This window comes from Molothrus ater, chromosome 8 (genome assembly GCF_012460135.2).
Source record: "Molothrus ater isolate BHLD 08-10-18 breed brown headed cowbird chromosome 8, BPBGC_Mater_1.1, whole genome shotgun sequence".
Taxonomy (NCBI): domain Eukaryota; kingdom Metazoa; phylum Chordata; class Aves; order Passeriformes; family Icteridae; genus Molothrus; species Molothrus ater.
Genome location: NC_050485.2, coordinates 21,529,979 through 21,546,677, shown reverse-complemented (window position 1 = coordinate 21,546,677; position 16,699 = coordinate 21,529,979). Strand labels below are relative to the sequence as shown.

Sequence of the window (16,699 nt, the reverse complement as noted above, 5' to 3'; positions counted from 1 at the left end):
GCTGACATGTAACAAAACAGCAAAGGAGTTTTGCTGGATGAATGGGCTGGCACAGGGTGCTATGAATCTCTAAAGTTCAAATTACTTATTACTTATTGGGATGTGCAGTGAATCCTGAAAGAAGAATGAGGCTCAGGGAAAGAAACCCATTTATAATCAAGCCATAGTTTGGCCTTCAATTTGTGTATCTCCATTAATCTTCCTTCTCCCCACTATTCTTGCCTCAAATATTTCAAAATACAAACATGAGCTATTCTGGATAAGGCAGCACAGGTACAGGGGACAGTCACAGCAGCCCACCCTTCTGTCCAGAAACCCTGGCCCATGCAAAAAGGAGCTACAGGTCTGCTGCTTCCCTGGACCCACCGTGCTTCCCAGCCTCTTTCAGCACCATTCTCCCTCTGGCTTGGGATGGGAGGTACCAAGCTCAAGCCAGAGCCAACCTTCCAGCCACAGGATCTCCAGCCCAGCTGCAGAGCTTGCCGCAAGTTCACATGAGCACACATTTTTCTCACATCTCCTGCAGGAGCAGGGACATTGAAAAGGTTATTTATTAACAGCTCTAGGACAAATGAGCAAGAAAGAAAACAAATCCATTTATAAATCAGCTAAAGAGAAAACTTGTGACTCTAATGGTCTCCTTTGTAATTCCTTAAGTGTGGCCTGGAGCTGCCCTGGCATCATTTCTTGTGATGCTGAATCAGCAGAACAGCCCCACTTGTGCATTGAATAGCCTGATAAGAGCAAAATACACCCAAGAGAGCACTAACTTACACCATGTCCAGATTTTTCTTTGTTTCTGTTAGGATTTGGGGAGGCTGATAGCGCTCGAATTTCTCACCACTAAATACCAAGCAGCGACTCACATTAGCATCTACCTCTGCAATTCAGGACAAATGCTTTCCTCCTGGACAAGGTGGAGACAGGATAAGGGGACAAAACTCACGCTAGAGCTGTCTGAAAGAACAACGGTCATTGCTATCTCAGCTCTCATTTAGGAGCATACCAACCCTGAATACTTTGCCAGACTTTGTTCTTTGATAACATTTCTCAAGGGGGCGGGGGGAGGGGAACAAAAATAACAAAACACTGTTCTGTTTAACAGTTACCCATAGCAGAGAAAAGCTGAGCTAAAGTTTCCAACAATTATCAGTGCAAAATCCTAAAATAGACACGCAATGTACCATGTTTGAATTTAAAAGTAGCTGGACAAGAGTTCCATCATGTGGATTGAAAGTTGTGTAAAGAGAAGAAGGTAGCTTATTAAGATGACATGTTAAAATGCTATTAAGATGACGTGTTAAAATGCTCAGTATAGCAGTGATATGGATGAAGAAACCAAGGTCTCAAGCAGATATGGCAAATTGTTGTGTAAATCATTGGGAGGAACTGTATGTCCAGGAAGGAGTGATAAATGATGTCCAAGGTATCTATGGAAACCACCATCTTAATACAGGAAACAATTAAACTCAGAAAAAGACAAACAAGAGAAAAATAACTCAAACTTCAGATGCTCATAAGGCAAACAACACTAATTGAAAGCAGGATTTGATCCCAAAGAGATGGGGCTCACTTAAAGAGATGTGAAGGATAGAAATGAAAGCTAGCAGCTGAAGGAGAAAGAGGAGCTGTACAGTAACTCTTTGGAACTGTCTCCTCAGAGAAAATGTGGGAACCCTAGCCTTAAATCCATTTATGAACTGGCTGGGCTCCCACAGCAGTCTTATTCAGAGGACTCTCAGCAGTAGGTCTCTTCCAGGGCCATGACCTGCTTATCTTTTACGCAGGCATGTGGGAAGTCAACTTGCTTTGGGTGGGAACAGTGAAGTCAAAGTGCTTGGGAGAAGTTTCAGTTTTGCACTTGCTATCACTGAAAGCATCTGAGAATTTTCCTTGCCCTCCTGTTTTGTCTGATATTTTTATCCAGTATTTTTCAGCCCTTAGAGCCTCTTATAGCTCAACTTAGGCCTGATTATATTTTTGCTACACTGATCACACCAAAACAAAAGCTTCTTAAACTCTGATGGTCTTAGCAGTTATAAATGAAAAAAGATGTGAAAGCTTTGTTTAAGAATGGAGAAGTTTTTAATGTAGCTATGATACAGCAAATTAATGCAGCAACAGTACATGACCTAACGAAACAGGAAGAAGATGTTCGTTTTGAAAAATTGTTCTGGTCCCATTTTCACACTCACTCTTCTTCACTCCCCCAGTACTCACAGGCACCAAGCTCGCTGAGGTGCTCCAGTGGGATCCTCTGTGAGATGAGACTCAAGGAGCCAAGTGCCAAATCCTCACTGCACCTCTTGGGTTCCTCTTCAGTGACAAGCTACAAATTCTTGAGCAGGTCTTTTGCCATCTTCAGGAGTTAATGGTTACCACAGGGTGATCCTTTTTCCTGGAAAGCCCTTTTATCTAGAACAGGTGGCTGCTCAGTGCCTTTTTTCCCCCCTCATTTTCGGTACCTTAGCTCCCACTGTCTATCTGCTTGCCCTGAGAGGAGGACAACTTGCACAGGGGATGTGCTGTGAGTTTACTGTGATCCCTCTGTTATTTGAGCAGTTTTGTTCCCCAAGGACTAGTCTGCACTTTATCAGCACCCAAGCCTTTTCCTGACACGCCATCCATGTGAGGCTTATCAGGGCACAGGCAGCCAGACTTGTTGCAAAGACATTTTTCAGCACTCACCCAGTTTTAGTGCAGTCAGTTACGTCCTTGGTTATCAATACAGACCATTCTGTTACTCCTTGATCTGTTGCTTCTTCTCTCTCACACACACATATTCCATTCACATTTCCTCCAGGCCAGCTGGAGTATTCCTGCACCTCCAGCTGCATGCCTACCTTAGGCACGGTGTATTTTCACAGGCCATCATTGCAGCTGGGACAGGGTCTCCATGGTTTGGTTAGGTTATGACAGCAGCAAAGGAAGTAGGTTTTAGGGCTGCTGTGGTTACCATGCAGTTCTGCTGCTCAGATGCAGCCAGGTCTCCTGCTCAGAGCTTGTGGCACAGTGTGTGCTCTGTGGCACTGCTGTGCTCGTGCTGCTTCCACGAGCACAGCAGCAGTGGCAGTCTTTGGGAAGTCAGAGGATGCTGAAATCCTGCAGAGCAACACTGAAGCCTGTCCCTGAGTGTCACTACCAGGCTCACCACTGAGAATTTAAAACCGTTTTCAACCAAGATCTCACCAGCAATGTTAGAGCTGGAGCTGTTTTTCAGCCTGTCACCTGCTGAGCAGCTGCCTGTGACAGTACAGGGTGAGACCATTGCCACCAGTGTAGCCAAGACCTGGTACTGTTCCTACACCCAGGCTTGCAGGGCAAGGCTGGCATTAACCCCAGCTTCTCCCATAAAGCTCCTGTGAGACAGGACAGCTGCAGTTATCCCAGAGCAGAACCCCAGCACCCACAAGGAGGTTTTTTGCACTCACATTTTCCCATGTCACATTCTTATGAGTCCAGCCTTCTCCCAGCACATAGACACCAAGCAAGGCCAGGACTCTCTCACTACTTTCCCAATATTGCCAGGCTCCTCTTGGCTCTGTGGCTTTCACAGCTGACTCCAGCTCTCAGCAGTGCTGTCTGCCCACATCACACAGGAAACTAATGCAAAGCAGGTAATGCTGGAGGCCCCATCACTTTGGAGGCCCCATCACAGTTTTGTCAGCCTTTCCTTAATAACAACTCCTAACACTTAAATTTGACACAGTGCTTTTCACTCATACATTGCCAAGGAGTTTACAGAAGTCAGCACCATTAGCCTTATTCCCTTGGTTGCTGAAGAAGCATAAGAGAGCAGCAGACATCCCAGTGCTCTGCCCTGTGGACCACCTCACCCAGTTGTCTGGGTAGCTGCCATGGACCAGGGCTTGCAGCACACTCTCTCCTGCAAAGAGGCAGAATTCCCAAGGTCCAGGGAAAGAGCAGCACACTTTGGTTACAGCTACTCTTAAATTCATCTTCCATCATTTTGATATATTCTCTGATGTTCTGCCAGACTAACAGCAATTTGGAGATTAATGGTCCAGTAAAGTACGCACATGACTCATGCTACAATTTCTCTGCAGTTCTGCTACAACTTTAAAAACAGGGAATAGAAATTGAAAATGTCATTTAGGTTAGAAGAAACAAGCTGGAAAAGGGTAACAAAGGCATCAGAGTCCCGTGGAGGAATGAAGGCATTCCCTGTGCCTCCTTCCTGCAGACTTCAGGGATGGAGGAAGGAGAAACCAGCAGAGTTAAAAGAGTTCATTACTACATTATAAAGATGCCAATAAACTAAAGACTAACTGCTACAGCACACCAAAAATTCCTGAGATGTGTAAATTTATTGTTACAATCTCCTGAGAAACAGAGAGGCAAAAGAAGTTCTCCAAATCCCTGTTTACAGAAGGACATCTATTCCCAGCAAGGCCTATGGGATCCAGTTAACATTCTTAGGTGCCAAGTGGCCACAGGACTGAAGATTCTTAAATTGGTAGAGAAATTACTGGTCTCTGTAGCTGAGACACGCTTTGTAACCTAAAAAGCAACAGTGAAATTACTGTCTTTAACAAGGAGTGCATAGCATGGGGCCAGGTTCTATTGTAAACCACTATTTTTAAGATGAAGTGCAGGGGTTTAGTTTCACAGTTTGCTTAACTGCTCTGTTTGCTCTGCCACAAAAAGGGACTATCCTACCTTTGTCTTATGCCATAGTTCCACCTTTCAAATACGGTCCTAATTCTCTTTAGTTAATGACAGAATAAATTCTAAAGAACAGTGCTGGAGCATTCTTTTCTTCTTTTCTGTATGGCTTTCATGCTTTTGGTCACAGCAGTATTTCTAAGTATTGTAAACAAGAGCCTGACGACTAGATTTACCAGAATAAAGTTCTTTTTGGCTTCCACTGTGTTCATGTTTACTGCAGTCTCAAACAAAGCTGACAAACAGTAAGCTTCCTACATTATTTCAGTGAAGTGAGACTAAATATATAGAAGCTTTAGATCAACTTATTTGGCACATTCAATTCAAGACAAAATTGCAGATTTCCAGTACATATCCCAAAAGAATCTGGAGCCAGCAGCTAGGGGCTGGCTGATTGTGGCAAAGAGCAGATGTTCTCCCTGGCAGGAGCTGCCCACTCCCATTCTGGCAAACAGCAGGGAGGGACAGTTCTCAGCAGAGGAACAAATCCCATTCTATTACCTGTCCCCACCACCAAACCCACCCTCCACAAAGCAGCTCCACCTTTCCTCCCCCTGCATGCCAGCTCCCTGGGCTCTGCCATGCACTCTGGATGTTTCCATCCATCAGCTGTACTGAAGGGACTCCAAATTCCCTCCATCCCTCGCTTTTGGAGGAGTCTATGCCTTCTTGCTAAGCCCAGGGAGGAAGGTGGAGATGCTGCTGCCTCCCCTGACCCAGCTGCAGCAGAACTTCTGGTGAACGTTAGAAACCACAGCAGCTGAAGCAGCAGCTGAAGCAGCAGCTGAACCAGCCCCTGCTGCATCTCCTCTGTCTCGGGAGCCCTACAAGCAGATTGTGACAGTGCTGTGAACCAGCTGAGAGGCTGAAGTGGTTTCTGAGTCCTGAGCTGCTGACTCACCTTTTCCAGTCAGCACACAGAGCTCAAAGGCCAGGGATGGTTTGAGCTTTGGCTGAGAGGTTGCAGACAGTTAAAAAAAACCAAACTAAATCTCATTCCTTTGTAAAAATAGGTCCTTTTTCTTTACATCCTCTCCATCAAGAACGCTCTGGCACTCACCATGATTTGTGATCAGGGCCAAGATTCTCAGGAGGAGAATACAAATCAAAGGGGAGAATACAAATCAAACAAAGATCCTTTAACTTCTACTTAAGCAACATGAAAACGTTTGCTTAAAGGTACAAGTTCCAGCTTGTAAATCAGTCAGTTACTCTGTAAGGGGTACTTTTTTATTCAGAAGAGATGTAGTATTCAGCTGGGTGAAGGTCACAAGGGAGCATAGGACAGCACAGGTCAAACTGATGGGTGTGTGGCTTCTCATACTAGAAACTTAATCCCTGTGTTGATAGCACAAGGGGAATTTGAAAGGCAATGTAAAGGAAGACAGTGAAGTGGCTCTGCAAATCCTCACTAAAAGCTCTTTCCAAGCTGGAATGGACAAATATGGGCCCCAAAGGTTTCAGACAAGAACCACAACAGGCAGAGTGGTGGCATTGCTGGTGGTGGCTAAGCACCCACAGGACAGTGACAGCGCTGACCATTACACTGCATCACCCTTGAGTGTGAACAGCCAGTGCAGCACTAGGGACAGAGGGACAAGGACAAAAAGCAGCCTAGGAAACAGATCTTTGCAGCATTTTCCACATTTGGGGGCAGCGAATGCATGAGATGATGTGAGCAGATGAATTTGTTCAGTGTGCACTTAGCCGACTCTGTTCTCTTCCATCTGGTCTCTCACACTTTCCCCCTTTTCTTAATTTGTACTGTTAATGCAATGTTTCAGAGCACAGAGCTTGTTTCGTGTCTCTCCTTGTGTTGCAGTGAAGATTTTCCTCCTGCACCTCCCAATAACTTTCATGAAAGTGACTTTTACCCTTACCCTCCTTCTGTTCTCTCACTTTGGGCCGGTGTTGACTTTCAAGTTGGACAAACTGAAAGTTATCACAGAATAAAAAGAACAAGGCTAGAGACAAGGACAGGTGCCTTTTCTCTTTCAGCAGCAAGATTTATATGAAATGATAAAAAGTAGAAGTGCACCCTTCGGCTCTGCTGTTCTCCATTGTGAGCATTCTGGCAACAGCTCTGTGACTAAGAGACTCTGACTGAAATGCCTGCCACAAACCTTCAGTTCTGCTCAGAGGGAGGTTTCCAATGAGTTGAAACTTAAAGCCAATTCTCACACCTAGATGACAAAATAATATAGAGTTTTATACGTAATCCCCATCTAACTTGGCTTACAGAAAACCAACTGGGGTGCTTGTCTTGTGAACATGATCCAAAATTTTACAATTTAAATTTGATCAGTCTCAAGCAATACTAATCCCTTAGGAGGTGGCCCTCCAAAGTAATTTCAGTATCACCTACTTCATCCCAAAGTTGAGCCCAAACACTTCTGTCTCTAACCAAGTCTTAACCACCTTGAACAGATGATTTCTAAGCTGAGAACTTAGCTTCTGTCTCAACATACTTCCACACACATTCAGCTCTGTGGAACACAGTTATTGGGCATTGGGCTAGTAAGAAGGTATAAAATACCTACCCAGAGGGTATTTACCCAAAAGCTTCATTTCCTAGCTGCTCTCAAACCCACAGGTGGAAAGATGTCTTCGGAAAAGAAGGAATGTAACTAAGCATGATACTTTTATACACGATGCCAGTTTTGCAGCTTAGGTAAAACCACTAAGATTATAAATTATTATAGCTTCTGTAACACTTTGCTTTTCAGGTGTTCAGCCTCTTAAATTTATTCTTTCTCCTCTAGAAATTCCTCAAGGATATTCTGTATGTTTCTGGTAATTACAAGTCAAGGCGCAAACAGATTGCAGTGGTCACAATAAGGTTGACTAGAGGACAACCTTCTTCCTCCATGGTAGCAAAGAAAACCCAAAACCTCTGCGTTATGGCTGTCCCAAACACATATATATTTATAGACATACACGCATATGCACACACCTCTACACATTTTTTTTCTGAACAACATTGTCTGGAAATCTTTCTGGTCTATTCAATGTTTGAATGTCCAATTTTCCTCACAAAGTCACATTAGCTGTGCTTTTACAGGCTTGGCTTAAAGCCTTTTATTTGCTCTTTATCTTTCCAACCACTCTTGGCTTCTTTAGACTTTTTCCTCTGACTTAATTGGTATTTGTACTGGTCCTCCTAGCATTGACAAACTCCATCTGCAAATCAGCAGTGAATTTATGCTTTTTAGATAATTATTGGAAATGTCTAATGCCATCAGTCCTCTTGCAGAATACCTCTGAAAACACAGCTGTTTCATGATTATTTCCTTTGATAACTATTTTTGAGGTCTATTGTTACCCAGGTCTTAATCCATCAGTTCATTCTTTGCTAGAGAGTCATAGGGAGACTTTTGCAATCAGAACAACATTGGAAGTGTATCTATTGTGAAGAAGTTTAAACATGGAAGGTATTCATATTTAATCTTTTCAACCACATTTTTTTTCCTCTGGAAAATAAAACAAGTGCAAATAATTAGTTGGAAAATAAAGGACCAGTGCCTTCCCAGTCCTACACTTATAATCCAGACCATGGCTGTGAAATACCAGCCAGGGAATTCAGTTCTTCCAGTTCCCCTTTTGTGTGGTGGTTCTTAACTATCCAGAGAGTCAGGCTTTGGAAGTCCCTTAACTTACAGCCCAGATTTATTCAACAGCCACTCAGCTTTTAAGAATACTTATATTTTTCCCTAGAACTTCAATGAGTGTTCACATGCACAAGACAAAATGCAGCCTGTTTTTTTTTCCGAATGGGAATCACACCAGACTTGTGTGACAGCTATTTTTTTAAGTCAGCTGACTTACTTTGTAAACAAAAGAGCCTTCAAGAAAGTAAAGACAGATTAAAAGATCTACCAGTACTTGAAATACTTCCCACCACTCCTTCTTTTAAGTGCATTCTCTAGCCAAGTTCCAAACGCAAAAGAAACGTATTCCTTGAAGTTCTTGCTACAGACTCTTGTAAGTGGGACTATCTCCATCCTAGGATGCAGACCAATCTGCTCACTTGAGGGGGCCACATGAGCTCATAAGTTTGCTTCTGTCTGGGATGAGTAACTTCCTTTTCGATGCATTCATTCTATTATCCATTTTGACAATGTTACCCATTTCTACAATATTATTCTGAAAGTTACTTTGATATTCTCTACAAAGCCAAAAGAATATAATCAAACTAGCCATTAAAACTAGGTTACTGAGGAGATCTATCCAGGAGTTTATATAAGACTAATGTCAGGCTATATTGGCAGTAGCTCTCCAGAATACCCACCATCATACAGCTGGGATATTGGGTGAACAATAGCATTCCCACTGTCAGAGATATCCATAGTGCTCCAGCTTGCTGAAAATTAACATTATTGCTAATAGATCTTCTCAGTAAGTATTAGGCACATTTCATTTCAAGTTATTGCTAAACTTTATTGACCCCAAAACATTAATCTACAAAACAAACTACTTCCATAACCATCCATGAAATATTCCTTTATATCAGAATTCATTGCCTCCCCTCCTCCCCCAATTTTGGAAAAGTATTTAGCCAACACTTTTCTGGTTTTGTCCTGCATTGTCATTAAAATCTTGCCCTGTCCACCTCCAAAATGATCTTGCAATTGATCTACACACATTATTTTGTTCCTAAGGCATACTAAATGCCTTCTTTGAATTGTGCCTGGCCCTAATAAATTTAGATTTTCCCCTGACATCTTTACTTTCTCTAAATAATCTTCCCCAATTCAGAGTCTATGTTTTCCATCAGATGTTCTCCACTTCCTCTTTCTCCATTTCCTTTTAATTTACTTGTTTTTCCTTTAATTTACTTGTTTTAACTTCACTGCTTGAATGAACAAATCAGTCATCTTCATTCTTGGTTTTGATGTGCTGCTCAATATGTCTTCTTTGAACTTGTGATTTTTCCATTCACATTCCTTTACTTTTTTTTTTCCCTGTCAGATTTTGCTTTATTACTGTTCTATGCTGGAATGATCTATAGAGAGCAGTCATCAGACAGCAATTAATTAATCTCTGTGTATATAGAGACCTCCAAATCAGAGTTACTACATGAGTGCCTTTTATGTTAAAGTAGATAAATTTAATAATGTTTATTTCTTTTCACTGCTGTCTACATGAGATCAGTGTCATGCTCTTGCCAGACTGAAGCACACCCATGCATCTTCCAGTAACATGTATTTTTAAGGTTGTCATGCTTTCTGCCCAAGAAAGTATTCAGTGATCAATGACCTGTTGCTATGTAACATCCCAAACAGAATTTTTTTTTTGCCATTTTAGCCAATTTCAAAGCAGAGCTGACGGTGTCAGTGTTTAAAAACAAGCTTCCTAAAACTGAAGAACAGTGTTCCAAAGGCACTTATCACAGTCCCTGTGGACATAGGTCACAGGAAACAGGTGTCTTACTGAAACACTTCTTAATAATTCCTTTCTCATAAAAGGACATGCCCTTGGTGTGCATTTGTGCCTCATTTCAAGGTGGAGCCTTCCTACTACTTGATGAATACCACCTGTACCAGACTGCCCCATGTTGAGCCCATTGACTGCTGGAAAAGATACTGCGAGAGGCAATCTCAGAAACAGTGTGGTGTTTTCTTTTCCCACACAGATGAAATGCAATTCCTTGCTATTTATTGCACTAATTTTCTATGGGGTCTTGCAATACTTGCATGCTCTGCAGGTCAGCCTGTTACAGAACCATCATTGCCTCATCTGCAATTGGCTTGAGCACTCTCGGTTTCCTTTAGTTTCCTTCTGTCTCTTTAAAATTCCACTTTCTAAAAGAAGGCTTACGTGGTCGTTTTTCCTAAATCAGTTCTCATTATCCAAGTTTCTTCCCTGTGATTCCTCATCCACTAGAAAAGACATCTCTGTTCAAGCATTGTATTTCATTTTTGGAATGAAACTTTTGGAAGACTCGTTTCAAAGCTATTCTTATCTCCCTCCTCAACAGAGGCAAATTATCTCCAAATATTTCCAGCTTCACTCATGACTGCCTAAACTAATGAGCTAACCTTCTCCTTCTGCCAGTCTTTGCTTTAAATTTTGATGCTTGTCAGACTGAGAAAATGCTCCTTCCCCTCAAATGCCATTTATCACATTCTATGAAGATAAAACGTTGGAAAGGTCCAGTTTAACATTTTATTTATTCTAGGGGGAAAAAAGAAATCACATTTTGTTTCCCCGTTGTCATAACAATGATAAATGAGAGACTTCCACCTGGTACTGAACAAGAAACTATCTGCCCAAATAGTTTTCCTGTTTACTGCCTCTTGTGAATTTGTCCGAGTTCCTGCTTTGTGTTTGAAAGCCCCGCACGGAGCGCAGTGCTGTCAGCAGCGCGGAAAGACGGACCGTGTTGCAGAAGAAGGCGCTGTAAACAGAGGGTAAGGCACCCAGATAGAAAAAAGCTGATACTAAACTAGGAAATGTTTCTGCCAAACGTTGTGACTAGTGCTGCTACGTGCACCCTGTCAGCTGATTATAAAAGGCAAAGCCAAGTACAAGACATGTATCTTGTAGAAAAATCACGGTGCAATAAGCATCTGCAGCTATTGCCGGTTCCTGCCCCGCTCCTCAGGACCGCACTCAAGGCCAGAGGGCTGCCAGGCTGCCGGGTGGGGAATCCTCCTCTTCCGAGCCCATGCACCGAGAGCCCCTCGCACCCAGCACTGCTTCCAGCCCCCGAGCCATTGTTCGGCTCCTCACCGAGGTCTCCTGACAGCCAACACTTCACCGAGTTTGTGCTCTGCCCTCCCCGCCCCCGTCGCCCTTGGAGCGCGGCGCCGGCCCGGGGACAGCGCCGGCGGCAGCCGGGACCGGCCGGGGCTGCTGCCCGCCGCGGGAGGGGATCCCCCGCACTGCCGCGGACAAACTCCGGGAGCCGCCGGCGCGGAGCCCCCGCTCCCCCCGCCCCGCCCGGGGACCGCCCGGGAACCGCCGGCCCGCGGCCACCGCCGGCTCCCCCCAGCAGCCGCGGCCCCCGCCCGGGCTCCCAGGCACAACTCCCTGGCATTGTCCCTCCAGGAGCGACCAGGAGTCCAGGGGCTGGAAGATGATGTCAGCCGGGGGCGGACTGCGGCAAGGCTGCGCCCACCCCGGCGAGCCCCCGCCGCGGAGCCCTCGCCCACCGCCGGCAGCGCTCCGCGGGCGCGGAGGGAGGGACGCGCCGCTCGGGGATGCCGCAGCCGCAGCTCCCGCCTGACTGGCACATCCCGAAGGAGCTCCTCATGAATATGCACAGCCTCCCCCGAGCGCCGGCCGCGGGATGCCGCCACCCGGGGGGCTCCCCGCCGAGCCCCGCGCCCCTCGCCGGGGATGAGAGCTGCCTCCGGTTCGCTTCTGTCCTTACCCTTTGGCTCGTCCATCAGTGCCGGTGCTCGCTCCCTCCTCCCGCGCTCCCCCCTCCTTCCTCTCTCAGCCTCTGCCGGCTCCGAGCTGCCTTAGTGAGAGGTGCTCATGAAAACGGGCGCTTTAGTGGTCCATAGCTGTGGGAGGGGTTAGTTTAACTCTACATGACTCAATCCGTGTAACTTGCAGGCTGACCTCCCGTTTTCCTCAGAGCACGGATCGCCTCAGAGCTGCCACGTTACCAGCGCCTCGGGCTTCTCCTCCGGGCCGGAGGGTCCCGCACGGCCGGGGGCAGCGGTGCGTGCCCGGGGCTACCCGAGGGAACCAGGGCGCTGGAGCTGCACTGCATCCCTGGCTCGGGGGGCAGATGGGCATCGTGGCTACGGAGAGAAAGTATTTTGTTAGAGTAGGGTTTTTTGGTGGTTTTTGTTTTTTAAGTTGCACGAGACTGAGAAGATACCCTCCACATCAGCGAGGTACTGAAAAGGCAGTGTCCAGAGAAGAGATCACCTTCCTTGTTTCTAGATCTGAGGTCCAGCCCACAGGAAAAAACCTCAACCAAATAATGAAAGGAGATAAAGTTGCAATAACTGCTGGAAAGTAATTTCCTGCACCTGCCTATCCCATAGAATGAACTCACACCTCTGGCTGCATCTCCTGGGAAACTTCATGAAAGAGCCAATTTTAGACTTTTTGCCTGGAGGGCCTGAAGGGATCCTACCCTCCACCACTTTTTAATCCTGAGTCACCACAAATAAGAAATACAGGGTAGTGCTGGAGGGGTCCCAGCAACTTTTCTCCATAGCTTATGACATTCAGGCCCATTCTAGGAACCACAAGTGTCTCCACACTACTGTCTACGAAGCTGTCAGCCTCCCAGGGCAAAGGAAGTTGTAAATCAATCTGGCTCTTTCACTTTCTTTTCAGAGAAGTGGATATCAGCTTTCCAGCATCTTCCCTACTGGTCACCTGGAGCACAGGCCACCAGAACGTGCAGCCAGCTGCTCTGCCCAGCCTGTGCCAGAGCCTGCTCCCCTCTCAGAGCTGCCACCTTTTCTTTCTCTCTGAGGCTGGGCACCATCCAGCTCTGCGCCTACCACGAGCTTCCAGAGTTCTTGCCCCTAGGAGAGACAGGAAAAGCAGGATCCTGATGCTAGGACCTGGAGAATGACTTCTGGACATGGGGTTCCAAATCCCTTTCGTTACTGCAGCCCACCATAAACAATGATCAGTTCCTTCTCCTTCACAAACAAACATCGACCTGGCTTGTATTACTCCAGCTGGTAGGGCAACACTCCCATTTCTAATCTTCCTGGGAACAGGAAAATAAGGATCAACGAAATAAAACAATTTACATGACCTTATCACTCTACACCTTCCTGAGAGGTGGTTGTAGTCAGGTGGGGGTTGGTCTCTTTCACCAGGCAGCAACTGACAGAACCAGAGGACACAGGCTCAAGCTGCATCAAGGAAAATATAGGTTGGATATTAGGAAAAAGTTTTTCACAGGATGAGTGATAAAGTTCTTAATGGCTGCCTGAGGAGGTGGTGGAGCCACCATCCCTGGATGTGTTCAGAACAAGACTGGCTGTGGCACTCGGTGTCATGCTTTAGTTGAGGTGTTAGGGCATGGGTTGGACTTGATGATCTTAAAGGTCTCTTCCAACCTGGTCATTCTGTGATAATTTAGGTTTTAGTGATTAGTATGATTAGTGATGTCACTGTTAGTTCAAAAGCTCAAGGAAGAGTGTTTCATGAGGTGAAGGTAGACAGTGTCATCTTAATGAGACAAATTGGCCTGGGAAATGCAAGAGAGAACTGATCTTACTTCCAGTGATAAGTCAGCAACATATTTAGATGGTTTGGCATGGCAGAAATAATTTTGTTGGTCACCTTGAACATCAGTTTTTTAAAAAAATAGGAGTGCAGTTGATGCAATGCTTAGTTAATAAATGAAAATTTAAAAGTATTCAGTGTAATAAATATCAACTGCACAGATGTATCAGTAAGAAATACATTTAAAAAAAACCAAACCAAAACCTTGGAAAAAGTATGAGTCCTTATCTACCAGCTCACACACTGACTTCCCTAAAGAATGCTTGCTGGCAGAGTATCATCACAGGAGATAAATCAAATATATACAAAAATTCCATACATTGAATAAATTAACTCAACTGAACAGTAGTTTTAAAAAATAGCTGGAATTTATGACTGATTTTTCAAATGCTGGGTTAGACTTGTTGTCTCTACAGGCAGAAATTCAATAAACTCAGTTAGCTGAGCTCACTGATGAGCTGAGAAGTCCAAATTTAAGAAATGGAAGATATGTACAAGCTCCCCTCTGAGAAAAATAGATACAATTTCACACCATGTTGAACAGCTCTTAGGATGCCCAGAGCCATTTATTTCAAGTCCTTTAAATGCACCTGACAAACCACAATAAGCTTTTTATAGCAGTCTGCCAGTGACAGGCTTTTGTTTATTTTTTCCCCTTAGGAAAGTTCACTTTCAAACTGAAAGACATGAAACTTCAATGGGGAAGGATGATACATGATCAGTCAGTGACCATGAAGCACACAGCAATGTTTTCACATAAGAGGAAGTTGTAACCTGGAACGTGAAGGCCCCGTGGGGAAGAATTGCTGTGAACAGTGATGGTCTACTACACCTAAAAATACCCAGGTCATTTACAGAGCCACAGGGAACAGATTTCTGTGTTCTGTAGTAGGATGATCTACTCTAACTGATGGACTGATACACCTGTGAGTGGTATTCCACAGCTGCAAGAGCAGGGAATTGGTGGCATGCTCCTGCAGCCATTCAGTTTAGGTGCAAGAGACAGCAAGGAAACTTTCCTCATCCTCTGTCACAGCCCAAAGGGAAGAGTGGCCTTTGTAGCCTCATGTGACATGAGATGCAGAGTTCCCCTTCCACAGAGGGTCAGATCAGATCCACGTTTGCTAGAGCAGTTTGGTTCTGTCTGCTGATCCTCCTGCCTTCGGGCAAACCTCTGCCTGCAATGCACAAACCAGCAGAAGGCAACAGCAGATTCTTTGTCACAGTCATTTCCATAAGAAAACAAAATGAGGAAAAAAGAGAGCAGCCCCGGAGGGAGGCCCAGGCTGGCATTTGTACTCAGATAAGGTTCCAGACAGCTGAGGAGGAAGCTTGAAGCACAAATAAAAAGAGGAAACCAGAGAACTCAGGATGTAGTTTCCACACATCTTGTGCAGAGGGTAAGAATAGCAAAAAACCCAGAGTGCCAGTTTTCTACTCCCTGGACAAAACTGAGCATCCTGAGCAAATCTGGAGGAACAAAACGCATCTTAAATATCCATATCCTTCCTAGCCATAATAAGAACTTATTTACAGTCATTTTGCTCTAAGTTTACACAAGTTTTGTGTGTGTTGGTTTGTGGCTAAAATTATGCAACTTCCTAGATCTCTAGAATTTGCAATTTTGCAGATGAGCTATGCTGATTTTGGGACTAAGGAAAAGGAGCAAGAGTGACTGAAGACTAGCATCATTTCCAGAAAACAGGGGATGGGATTGAAATAATAATGCTGGAATCCAGGGCCAGAACCTCTCATCTTTTGGGATGGGTGAAAGAAACATCCATAGGAAAAGAGAGTCATGGAGCCTGAAAACAAACCTATAGGCATTAGATGCACAAGTAGCCTCTGTTTCTACAGAAAGAATTGGTATGAAAGAATCTGAAATATTTTAAATGAAAACAGGCCATCCCATCACCAAGCTCGGCAATATTAAGTCTGTGTTTGCTTAGGGGTGTGAGGGTGTTTAGATTACAATTTATCACTCTGTATGTTTAAGTGACAGGGGGGAGTGGCAGCTTCAAGAAATGCAAACATTGAGTGAGGGATAGGCTGAACAGTCCTTGGGCTTTCCCAGGCATTGAGTCCCAGTGTGCTGGCTCGTGTCACCACTGGGCAGCCATCAGCCCTGGCAAAAGGACAGCAAAGGTACACAGGAACCCTTCCCCAGCATCTCTGAAACACCATGAAAGATGAAGCTCTCCAGAAAAACAGTGAACATATGAAGTTGCTGGGACCAGAAGGAGCAGAATGCTCTGCAAAGGGACAGTAATCCGAGAGATTAGGACAACTTCCTTCTGGAAAGAAGGGCAGAGAAGAGAGGCCAGGCATTGAAAAAGGACACATAACCAAAACCATGCCTGGTGCCAGATTCTTTTTTTTTTTTTTACAGCTTCCAGCTCCTTGGCCCACTCATCCCACATTGCAATCACCTCAGACTTGACAGTTTTCACAACACAGTAGGCCAAGTCCTCCCCACATCTCCGGGTTCCTCTGAATAGCTGAAGTTCAAATGCTTAATTTAGATTCCCCAAACACTTCATTTGTGTAAAGCAAACCTCTTGGTTGACTCTTGAGGAAACAGACAAACAAGCAGTGAGCTATACACTATCTGTGTGCACTGAACATTACCTTTTAAGAATGCAATTCTCAGAAAACAAAAATAAACTGCTTTTGGTATTTAGGTAAAAAATGAGATGACATTCAGCTTCATCTTGCTGCAAACAAGTATTGCTCTTTAGCCTTAAACGTATGAAATGCACTATCTATTAAAAGCATTTAAGTTCCTTTCCATCATCCTACTTCC

General features: G+C 44.7%; 1 protein-coding gene across 2 annotated transcripts in view; it reads right to left on the bottom strand.

Moving 5' to 3' along the window:
• Positions 1–16,699, bottom strand: part of ENTPD1 (ectonucleoside triphosphate diphosphohydrolase 1) — a 38,647-nt gene that overhangs the window by 19,941 nt on the left and 2,007 nt on the right. The window contains exon 1 of one of the 2 annotated variants that reach the window (XM_036385906.2): positions 12,062–12,171. The exons of the other annotated variant lie outside the window; for it this stretch is intronic. Within the exon in view, the coding sequence (XP_036241799.1) occupies positions 12,062–12,077 (16 nt within the window). The 5' untranslated portion in view covers positions 12,078–12,171. Of the gene's footprint in view, positions 1–12,061; positions 12,172–16,699 lie in introns of those variants that run through there. 2 annotated transcript variants of the gene reach the window in all.